Here is a 12,500-nt window from a genome sequence, read left to right as displayed (position 1 = left end):
TTTCTTTATTCAGATACGTTTTTGGTTATTGTTGTAAAAGGAGGGAGTATTATGATAGTTGGTAATACGATTATTAGGGTTTTTATAGTGGATTGCCGAGGTCGCCGGTGCAAACAGCCGATATTTGGGATCAGCTGATCGGGAGGTTTATTTTGGTAATTTATTTATTCTATTATAAGTGGTGGGAATATTAAGAAGACAATCTTTGTAAGGGTAAGGAGAGTACGTTGGTGGCATCTAGTGAAATATGTTTAGATCTCTGAATTTATATATTAAAGGTGTATGTGAAGACGAAACAAGGGCGAATTTCTGTTTGTTGACATCAAATAGAATTGGTTCCTTTTTCTTACGTAAGAGTGGAAGATTCACTAGTTTGTCTGTTACTGCAATAATGTTGATTTAAAGTCATTCACATACCACTAAAAGAAAATGAAGCCACATATTCATTTTTTTCTGCTTAGGAATGTTTTATGTACTAAATATCTAAGGAACAGATATTTCTAACCTACTATATTAATTAAATCCAACCCAATAGGTTTGAAGTTGTAAGGTTGAGTAGTAAGAAATTACACAATACACTGGCAGAGGGTAATTCTTTCTAGTATGGTGCTTCTCCGAGACTAAGTTCTTGTTACTTCAGACAACAACCCGGTATTATTGGATAAAGACGCAACCACACGTATCGTAAAAACAAACCTTTGGGCATGACGTAGCTTTAATTATGACGTAACCCATTAAAACTTTTCTTCTGAAAACGAAAAATAACTGAGATATATTATTTTGAAAATAATCTAAAACGATTAATGGGAGAGATGATTCCACTGTCTTAACAAACATCTGACTGAAAAATATCGGCTCTGCGCATGCGCCAACTTCCCCCGCGGAAATACAAAAAAGTATCGATAGAAGGCAATACTGTCACGTGATGATAATAGCACCAATAGGGAAACAATAGGTCTAACCGACAAAATGATCGACCAATCTTGAATCCTTGCTTGAATTTCAAAATCAGTTTCGAGATGGCTACATTGTGTGCAAGATGTAGGTACACTCCGTGGGAATTCATCAAGGTTTTTTATAAAGATAATGCTGCATCACTGAAATTATTACGTGACCACGGTGCTCTGCCAATAGAAATGGAGTGCAAAACCTGTGAATTACAACCCGGCCTCTCACACGGCTCCAATTAAGGTAAGAAGTGGTAACATTCGAAGATAAAAATCAGATGCTACAAAGTGCCCTTGGCTAGGGCAGGTAAAATCGGTCATTGAAAGTGAACCTGCCACGCAGTGGTTTAAGAAGGGGGGTCCAGGGGGGGGGCAAAGCCCCCCCCTTGGCTAGGGCAGACCAAAAATCGGTCGGTTCCGTGGTCGGTGGTGGACGTTCGTTTTGAAAAGTTACTGGCCATGCAGTGGCCTTAAAAGTGGGGGGGGGGGTCCAGGGAGGGCGAAGTCCCCCCTTGGCTAGGGTAAACCTAAAAACTAGGTTAGGTTAGGTTTATGGGTTGGGTTTTGATTACGCAAAAAAAAAACTTTAAATTTCGCGCCAGAAATCGTTCAGTTCCATATCAACGGTGGCGTGCATGTGGGGAGGGAGGGGGGTGTAACTCAGCAACGAAAGGTTTCCGATGGAAATGAGTAGCGAAACTGTACAAAACAGAACGAAAACTACCAGAAAAATATTGTGTTGTGCCTAGAGAGTTGGTTACGTCTTTATCCAAATTTACCAACAATCCAAGGGCACTTCTGGGAATCCAAGGTTTTAGGGGAAAGGAGATATGAGCAAAATTGCTTTATATGCATACTTAACCCATTGCCAACATAGTGGTTTTGGCTCCAAATGGTCTAAATGGTGGGGCATTTCAAGCATGTAAACCTAGTACCTTGGGCTATTTGCCTGCTCTGGCTCAGCCAACCTCCACGCGCCTGATAACATGGCCTGCCGGCCATATGAAAAGCCATGACAAAGTATCTATCCCCTGTGGCAAATGCTGCTAACACCTGGATGACAAGATATCATATTAAGTGGTGGCAGGACCAGCAGTCTGAGGTGTTAGGCTTATGCATTTTAAAGATCCCAGCATTGCGACCATTTAGAGCCAAAACAGCCCTGTTGGCAACGGTTAACCCTTTCTGGACGGGTGGTACACTACTGTACCACTCATTCAAAAGCCCAGTGGCCGGGTGGCACAATATTGTGCCAGCCATTTAATTGATTTAGGCCTAAGCGCTCGAAAGCCCCGGCATTGTGACATTCAAGGCTGGAATGCCCCCGTCGTGAGTGGGTTAAAAGGGGAAAATGTAGATGTTTAAGAAATCCAAATCAAGAATTACACATTGACAGCAAGAATTGGTCATAGGATTTGAACTGCACAAACAAATGAATGTATGAAAGAACCCCTTCCTATTTGCAATTTTTCACAAATGATTTCCGTATGAACCAAAAAACCTGAACATGGGGGCTTTCTGGTAAATGTCTAGTATTGTACAGCCATTGAATCTTGCAATTTAAATTTTTGTCTAAAAGAAGGGGGGGGGGGGCGATAGTAGGGGAGGTTATGAAGTATATCATAGAAATTATGGGGTAAAACAAATGTAATAAATATGTAATACAAACACGTAAAAAGCAAAAAAAAAAAAAAAAAAAAAGCCATGTCCGCCATTAATCAGGATCTAAGAACCAAAGCGGCAACATAAAAATTTGAAGGGGGGACAACTTTCGGCAAACCCAGTGGTAAGACAGTTAAAACCTCCACTTAAAACCCCCTAGCCAGGGGAGTCTGCACCCTAGACCCCCTTGATCTTTAAATGTTGCATTCTAACCATGTGACCCACCCAACCCCGTAGCCAGGGGGCTCTACCTCCTGGAACCCTTGGGGAAGCAAATCTTGAATAATATGTATTGCCTTGCCATTGATATGTATGTAATTTGCTGTCTGAAAACCACATACCTTTGTAAATAGAAAGAGATATTGCATCTTTATTCTGTTCTGTCTATTTCGTCTCAATTGCTTCCATCAAAAATGCACATTTTCAACACTTGATGGGCTCTGATATTACACCGAGACGGATACTGATCTTTCTCCATTTTTACCACAATATTGATAGGAGAATGCTCAATAATCGACATAACAATGAAAACAAAACGACTCGCCAGTGCTGCTCAAGGAATGAAGGCAGAGGAATACACACATCCATAATTTAACCCAATTCCGATGGGCCCGGCGAGAAGTGGCAACCCCCTATGCTGGGCCTATGTAATATCGCCTTGGGGACGTCACACTGATGTGGCGCCCTGTAATCAGGCATTTTGCCGTGACACACCGTCATCATTGGGTTAATGAAAATTATTAAAAAAAAAAGTAAAGTGGAAGAAATATATAATTGTGAAAGGAAAGACACTTTCAACCAGAATTAATAGTTTATACATTGGCGTACTAAAACACAAAATAGTTGACATACAGTAGAAATGAGTTATGGGGTCAGTGTAAGCTTGACTATCAATATCATGAGCAACTTAGAAACATGTATTGCTGGCTCATCAAACCTCCTGAGTAACTTCTTTATTAAGAATTTGCGGAGGAAGTATTTAATCAAAATTGCAATGTAATGATCGTTCTATCAACTACATGTATATTTTCTTTATCTTAAGGCTGTCCAAAACTTGACCTATACTGGCTCTCCCTCATGACTGCCATGTTTCATATTGGGGGTATCTGTCCTTGGACCCTCTAGATTGCCATGTCCTTACCGGACTGCTCAAACATTACAATATTTGATATGTTTAAAGGTGTAAATAAGGTTTACTATTTGAGAATTGTAGATGCTGTGGCTTAGAAGATAAGGAACCTTTGATTTTGGGTGGATAAGCCAGTTTCAACAAGGTTATTTCACTGCACAGAAGTTTGTATGTATGATACAATATCATTAATAGTTCTTTTTCACTGGAATGATCTAGAGGGAATAGGAAAACATGATGTAACACTATCGACAGTCTTCAGAAAAGCTTCAGGAAGTACGCGACCTGAGTAGTCAAACTGGCTGGTAGATGCTGTATAGATTTTGAAGGTCTGGAACACAGAACATGTCTTGAAACAGGTTCATGGTAGGGCTGGATTAGTCGCAGAACTTGCATGTTATAAGTGGATTTTGCCTATATTGACTATTTTTTGACCACCACCACCATTTGATGTTTGTTTTCTGTCCTACTACCCTCATATTTTAGTGTTCTTACTCTGCCAGTTTGGTAAGATTTTTTGCTGTGACTTTAAAAAACTTGACTTTTTTCTCATTGTTTTAATGTTCTGTCCAAATCCACTTAGCCTACAATCCTAAGTAGAACAGAATAGTGTTTTAATGGCAAGTGATCACTTTGACCCTTGTGCTTTAATGAACAACTTTTATAAGAATATACAGAATTGCACAGTATCATCCAACTCTGGATCCTTGATTTTATGCATGCAAATCCAACAGTCTTGCCTAAACTTCTATTGGGACCTCTGAACCCTACTCCTGGGATGAGTACTTGTTGTGGGCTTCACCACTGGACCCCTGCAAATTTACCTTTAATGGTCTGGAGGAAATCAATAAGCCACAGCCAGGAGGAAAGGGTGCATCATTTAAAAAAATATTGTTTTATTTATTTTTTTGCCTTTAGATAATGGATCTTGCCTTTGCCAGATTCACCTCAAAATTATAACTTCTGTATGGTGGCACTTTTTCCATTAATGTCATCCCGTTTTACTCTGTTGTTGACCCAGTGCAGACTGGTGTTATGACGCACGATGGTTCCAATTAGTTTTAAAAGATGGGCATCAGTGCATAAATTATACAACATTGGAAGCTGCTTGAAACACGCTCAGTCATAAAGTATTAGGATTGTAACAATACTAGTTTTAGAGCTACAGCTTTCCAAAATTAGCTGCTGCAGTCGGAAATCACCCTTTACTGAAGGCCAGTTAGCTCGCTCTGCCCCCTTCACAACGGGTTAATATGTACCCCCTTGTGGTATTCCCTATTGGGGCATGTGCCCCTTCATCCCTTAATAGGTCATACTGAAGTGCTGTTTTGGAGAGAACATAGCCACCAAAGGTATTTAAAGAAATGACTTTGATGAGCACTCTGGGTTGGTATGAGAAGTTATGTACAACTATTGTGTCCACTTTTTCTGAAAGTGGAAAGTTTGTTGTTTACAAGTTTTGAGTTTCCTGTTCTTATGCGTAAGAATCTAATGAATGTTTGTTGTTGTTGAAACATTTCAATGATATTTTGTATAATGTAAACACGCTAAATGTATCCCTTAGCCTGAATTTAGCCAGTACACTTTCATGTTGGTAACCTAAATCTAGCAGAAATGTACAATTCTTTTATATTTCCTTTATTATTCATATACATGTCTTTATTTTTTTATCGTTAAGTTGTAACCAAAGTTTAAATTGTCTTAAAATAGCAATTTTCATACAACAATACATATCATGAGCATATCTATTCTTATTGTTAGTGAATTTTGCACATTTAAACCACTTTCATGCTTTTTTATAAGTTTGATGGTCAAAATAATGTGCAAGAATAAACTGGGAATTCTAAGGCTATGCACAGTATTTGCAAAGCTATTTCACCTCCCAGACAAAAACTGAAGTTTACAGTACTATGTAATGCTGTAAAATGGAAGTATTAGAAATATTAAAAGACTTTATCACTAAAAGAATATCTTTAATATCTATAATGGGGAGAAGAATTTTGTAAAGTTTATGTTGAACAAAAAAGTGTCTGCAAGAGCTGGCAAACATGATTATGCCAAAGTCAACATAATTGCATGCTCTTTGTTCTGGAGAGAGAGAAAAAGGCTTGATTTCTATCATATGAAGTGATAAATACATCCGAGATTAAATAGTAAGCAAAGTTGCAACACTCCTTTGATAGTTGTATAACATACCTCCCTGACCTGTAATTGAAGCTCGGGATATCTGACTTTGTAGTTGAATTACAAAGCCAATGCCTCTTAGTGCCAATGGAGATTGTCTAAAACTTTGCTGTCGCTTAAGTAAGAGTAGATATGTAAATTCTATATAGTTAGTATGATCCTAGTTTGACAATACTTTTCTAGAGTCGTAAGGTCTAGTAAGTTCAGTACTGCACGCTCAGGTTAACACCTGATGGTAGCAGAGGTTTGACTCTGGGTCAGGGAGGTATTTTATGCATCTACATCTATGTAGCATTGCATGATTCCATCTTGTATTGTTGTAAGTGCATATTCTTTTTCAAACTGAATTGCAAAATGAATTTATTTAAAGTTCAATAAAAGTAAAACAAAAATGGCCCATTACTTTTGATAGTAGCTATTTGTATTTCATTTACTCAGAGGTGCTCCTTATTAAACTATGTACTTAAAAATAGAAACAAGCAGTTTGATGACAAGGTTTATCTATTAGTCATTAAATTGAGCAGTCATCTCCTGTCAGTATTTTGTATTAACATTTGTATTTTAATCATTTTCGAAGTTAGAAAATGTGTTGAGCATATCTATTAGCTTATAGCATTTTTCCAGAATTCCTTTGTGGTAAAAATACCATTATTAAAACTGATTTGATCTAAAAGCAAAGGAATAGGAAGTGGCTTAATAAGTAAAAAAAAGAAAGAAAAGTAGAATGCAGTTCACAATTATTTGTTTGCAAAAAATTAGTAAAAGAGGTGGTCTTGGATGTCTGGATGCATATGTTGTGATAGTAGGATGTAGTAGGCATAATCCTTGGGTTGGAGGTTAAAATACCCAGTTATTAACCCGTTAACGACAGGTGACTAGATATCAAGTCTAGTGGTTTTTGGGCTACACGCTGGGGACGCGTTATTTTGTCCAGCCCGGCGTGTGGGAGGAGCCAGCGCACAGCGCTGGCTCGCGGCCAATGCGGCCGAGAATCCCGACGCGTTAGGCTTATGTATTCAAGAGTCCCGGAATTTTGGTCTTTTTAAGCCGGGTTGGTCCCGTCGGGAACGGGTTAAGGGCCTCGCAGGAATTCTCATATTGGCATGTGAAACTTCTCAATCTGTTCATGATGATGAATATTTTCTTGTTTTTGCAGGCCAGGTCTTTCTCCACCTCGGTGGCTACCAGGCAACTGGTTCAGGTGGGTGTCTTAATTTGAATGAATTTAATACTCTTTACTTTATTTAATGTATGTCATATACAAGAGCTAAGAAATTCTATAGATGTTTGAGGAAAATAATACTGATCTTTCCTTGCAGCCCCCAGTCCAAGTATTTGGAGTTGAGGGCCGATATGCCACTGCTCTTTACTCAGCAGCTATGAAGAAGAAGTCCCTTGATGCTGTGGACAAGGACATCAAGGAACTTTCTGTAAGTACTAAAACGTATTCGTTGAAGATTCTCGGATGGAAATTTTCTTTAGTGAAAAGTTAAGATTTTCATAGTTTAACACATCTTGAATATCTGGATTAGAATCTGTATTATTAGTTTTGTATGCTGTCTTTGCAGTCCTTTGCACATCTAAACCACTTTCATGCTTTTTTTGTAAGTTTGATTGTCAAAATAGTGTGCAAGAAAATTGTGGGAATTCTAAGGCTGTGCATAATATTTGCTTAGCTATTTCACCTCCCATACAAAAACAATTCAGATTTTTGTTAATAGAACTGTGTAATGCTTTTGAAGATATTAGGTCAAGTAGAAGTATAAATATTAAGTGTTTGTTTACATTTTGAGAATAGCATATTTTCCTACAAAATATCTTTATGATAGGAGAAAAATAATTTGCATTTTTCTTCTGAAGTAACAGGTAGATAATTTCAATTCAATACTTTGCATTGAATTGTAAAATTGTTTAATTTACAAAATCAAGGTAGAATCAAGAGATTTCATAACCTTGATGGTAGTGAGAGAATCACAGTTGCAAGTGTCAATAGATTGTTTTATAGCATGTATTATTCTCAAACTATATCAGGATCATACGTTGAATAGCATTGCTACATCCCTAACAAATTAGTGTAGGGAACTGTAATTCTTTGCCAAGATGAGAGAGATTCCTTGTATAAGCTAGATAACATTCAGCACTTCAAGGGTTGGATGTTTGGAATAGGTCTGGTAACTTTAAGGTACATTCAGGTTAAGTTCATGTGGGACTTAGGCATTGTCCCGTTGTACCAAAGTGTAACAGACCGGTATTGCAATGATGCTACTTTACAAATTGCATGAACATTTATGCAATATTTAGTTGGTTTGTAAAATTTGATTTTCTTTTAAAAATAAGTTTGTTCCAACTTCCTTTCCTTTACTTCAGGGTCTTTTGAAGACTGATCCTCAGCTGAAGGATTTCCTTACCAACCCTCTGCTTAGCAAGGACCTCAAGAAGGAGGCCATCAACTCTGTCCTGGCCAAGAAGAATGCTAGTCCACTCACTGTCAACCTTTTTGGTATGTATGCTCTCTTGCCCTCACCCCCCCCCCCTCTTCTTTTTCAGTTAATAGGTATGAAGCACAAAGTTAATTCTTTTGAAAGTGGATAGATTGAATGCTTTGCTCATTAGGCCACACAATATCGGTGATGTGGCACATGCCCATTACTGGCTCATAATGGGCAGAAAATTAATGAGTTTGATAACATTAGTTGTGACAAATATTGAAGCGATTATATTTACTATATTATATATATGTACAGAGATTTCTTACACACTTGTATATGAATTCCAAATAGACCAATTTGCTCTGGTATTATACAGTGCAAACATATAAAAGACCAGCTTTTACCAAATCCAATTCTGATAACATGTGTACAAACAATGGTTCAAATTATTTTTCTCTCATTTAGATAATGTAAGAATAATGTGGCTGGATAGATACACATATAATGTATCTTAATAATTTTCTGCATATAGTTTGAGTAATATTTGAAATAACATGAACATAGTGCTAAAGAGAGGCTGCATTACAGCCACAGCACAGTGGCTGGAAGGTGAACAAATAAACAATTTGCTGGTGTTTGCTATACTAGGATGTTAACTTTCATTATCAAATTAATGTAATTTTGAATATTACCTATCTAATGTACTTGCATTTAATTATCAAAATTATGTTTATTTGTACAGCCAGAGGTCATTTTATATAATTGAAACTAGAGAGAATAGGCATTCAAAGTCTGTTGTTCATTTGTGTGTAATCAGACTAGAACCTTTGGTACAAGCTTGTTTTTCATGTTTGTATTCCGTGATATGAATGTGAATTGCCATATTTGGGATCTATATATTAATGTGTAAAGGTTCTTTGGATTTGTATACTTTTAAATATATAGCTGCATTAATAGTTTGAGTACTTATCACAAAAGACTAATGATATCAAACAGGTTGATTCTCGGCTAATCATGAGCCAGCAATGCTAAATTGCCTCACAGATGTCCACAATTCATTGGACAGATCAGAAATTTTTTTAAGGGGTTTTCTTTTTGTGGTAGTTGTGAATTTTTGGCCATAATTTGCATTTTCACATTTGAATACATTTGTCAACAGGTGCTCTGGCTGATAATGGTCGTCTCTCCAGCGTGGATGGTGTCCTGAGTTCCTTTGGCATCATCATGGCTGCTGTGAGAGGAGAGGTCATTTGTGAAGTCACAACTGCCAAGGTAGGATCAGTGTAATGTCTGCCTTTGAAAGAGACATTGCCGTCTGTTCATAGTTGGTAGTTTTCCCTAATATTGGGATTGATTGGCATTGAAGAATGCAAGAGAAAAAAGAGAATGTGGTGTGTGCTTTAGGTTGAGAGTACTGAGTTAGTATCTTATACTAATAGCTCCACAAACAAAAAATTTTAAGTGAAAATTGAAAGTAAAAGTTTTTTTTTTTTTTTTTTTTTTTTTTAGGTAACCTGTTGGAAGTAAAATAATGTATCTGAAAGTGAGAGGCAATAGAGAAAATAAAGATATTAATTTTACTCTTAATTTAATTAACTTCCTTCACTTGTTCTTAAATGCACTTAGGGAATAAGTATCATCCTCGTATAGGAAAATCAATGTTTTGGATAGAAGAGCCTCAGCCTATAGGGTCACAAACCTTGCCTCTAATCCAAATATATTGGGTATTTCAATGAAACAAGGAAATCTAAAATTAATGCTCTCTGAGAATTAGTTCTTTTCCTGATAGCTCTTCTTCCCTTTTAGCAGGTTTAAATTCTTGTCTAGTAGGTTGTCCACATGTTCATGTTTTTTGCCTTAAAAGTAACATTTTATGATAATGTAATGATACTGTAATTGTATTGCAGTGGAAGGGTTTATCTTTAATTGGTTTACAGTGATCTATAATACTATGAAGTCTAGTAAAGTCTGACATTACAGTATTTAAATGTTAATTAGTCCATTTCTAATATATTATATTTTGCAGCCTCTTGATGCAGCCATGAAGAAGGAACTGGAGGCCTCTCTCAAATCTTTCCTCAAGAAGGGCGAGTCTCTCCAGCTGACAATGAAAGTGGACCCAGCCATCATTGGTGGAATGATTGTCTCTATTGGTGACAAGTATGCTGACATGTCAATGGCATCCAAGATTAAGAAGTTCACATCTCTTCTTGAACAAGCTGTTTAATTTTTTTTTCTTCGAGTTTTTGTATTGTAAAGAAAAGTCAATGCATTAAACTATGACACTCTAAGCTTAAAAGAACTGTAGAAATCTTGACATCTAGTTTTGTTGCCATCAATGGGAATGTAAATGTTCATGTAAATTGTGGTAACAATGACAACACGAGGAATGCATTCCAGGTGACCAAGTAAAGTTTGGAATGTAAAATGAGTGGATTTGAGGTTGTTGCAACCCATTGTCTCCAGTGGAACTGTACAAAATGGAAATATTGCTATATGTAAATTAAAAATTTTATGTAAATGCTTGTATTTCAGTCAGACCTTTCACATTATATATGAAAGTAATTATCCTTTGTTGATTTTTTTTCAGTGTTTGCCCCACACTAATAAACCGGTGATTACAGTACAGATTTTCATTTATAGTATAGTTTTCTTTGGAGAGATTTATTCATGATTTTAAATACCCACACATGATGTAGGAGCTTTGGCCTGACGACAGGCGTCATGATGTACATGGCGTTCGGGGATTTTGGATCACTGCCATTTTATTGTGCTATGGAAAAGGAGTGAGTGATGATGGCAACTGCAGTCATAATTACTGTAATTACCGTAATATCAAGCTAACTTAACGTCCAAACCCTAGATGGCACTTTTTCCTAACACCAGCAGGAGAAAGAGCCTTGAATGACACCCATCCACGATCTCTAGCAAGCACTATCTTTATAGAGCGATAGCACACACTAAGTTGACGACCTCTTACTCTAAAGTACCGCCGATGAAGGTTGTGCTGGCAAAACGAGAAGAGGAAGGTGACTCCATACAGTGTCTAAAATGTGCTCCTGTGCCAATATGGATGCCTTTCACTGTGACACTGTTACAAGCACAAGTTTCATTCCTCTGCCCTTCCTCTTATCTTCATTGTATGTGGTAATATGTTTCGTATTCGTTCATGACGGCACAAAAATATGAAAAAATAAAGTTGCCTTTTGTCCTCCCATAAAACTGCAATACTTCTAATATGGATCCTATACTACAATTTCCGTCAAATCCCGCACTGGTAGAGCTTGTCATATGGGATATTTAAGTTTCTGAACTCAATAAAATACACAAAAAATAAAACAAAAACGGCTCTTAGTTTTACAATAAATGATGGAAAGAGTGGAAAGATTCAAATTGTTGCTTCAAGCTGCCTCTCTCAAAATTAAAGCCTATCCTGGAGACTAGGCAAGCAAATCTATCCCCGTCCGCAATGGTTAAAAAAAAAATCTAGTGGTCAGTAATTTGTGAAAAGGGTAAATTCCCTGATTATAGTTACGTCTTTAATACATTCTGAACTGATATGGTAGGTTGCAGGCACATCATTCCTTATATTCAACATGCACAAAGGATATTGGACTTTGGAAGCAGAAGGAAGATGTCACAAGAATCCTTTTTATAAATTTCCCCAGAATATTCCACAGGGAAGAAATATAATGAAAAAGATAATTTAAGAATATATAAATTAATGAAATATAACTGCTTGGAATCAAACTACATCGGAGGATAGCAGTCTTCAAAGTAGAACCTATCCTTCAGTAAAAGCAAAGAATATGGAAAGTATTTAACAAGGTCTTTGTGAAGTGTAATAGAAGCTATTAACACTTTAAATATCACCACATGGTATATAAAGTAAGAATTTTGCTTAAACCATTGATTGTAATGGCATGTCCATAAGGGCATAAAGGCATGCAGAGAAGACCCTAAGTGGAAGATAATTATACCAAACAATATCTGTTCTGCTGTAATAATCAAAGGCCTCGTAATAAAAGATACATCATTGTCCAAAGAAATTAAAAGGCAAAAACATTCGAAACAAATGTCGCAAAACTTGTATTAGATAAACAGACCAATCTTGAGGTAATTTACAGTAATCTGTAAGTGGAAATGGCA

At 36.9% G+C, this 12,500-nt stretch overlaps 1 protein-coding gene across 1 annotated transcript in view; it reads left to right on the top strand.

Annotated features, from left to right (window-relative positions):
- The window catches only part of ATPsynO (ATP synthase subunit O, mitochondrial), an 11,010-nt gene extending 138 nt beyond the window's left edge, over window positions 1-10,872 (top strand). The window contains exons 2-6 of the mRNA XM_043015167.2: window positions 7,079-7,123; window positions 7,242-7,352; window positions 8,290-8,422; window positions 9,511-9,623; window positions 10,378-10,872. Coding sequence (XP_042871101.1) covers window positions 7,079-7,123; window positions 7,242-7,352; window positions 8,290-8,422; window positions 9,511-9,623; window positions 10,378-10,578 — 603 coding nt within the window. The 3' untranslated portion in view covers window positions 10,579-10,872. The remainder of the gene's footprint in view (window positions 1-7,078; window positions 7,124-7,241; window positions 7,353-8,289; window positions 8,423-9,510; window positions 9,624-10,377) is intronic.
- Window positions 10,873-12,500: the final 1,628 nt, after the last annotated feature.

The sequence above is a fragment of the Penaeus japonicus genome, unplaced genomic scaffold, assembly GCF_977035675.1.
Source record: "Penaeus japonicus unplaced genomic scaffold, GWHDUDI00000001_assembly GWHDUDI00000004, whole genome shotgun sequence".
NCBI classification, from domain to species: Eukaryota; Metazoa; Arthropoda; class Malacostraca; order Decapoda; family Penaeidae; genus Penaeus; species Penaeus japonicus.
Note: the sequence above shows the minus strand (reverse complement) of the source record. Positions and strands in the feature narration are given on the sequence as shown.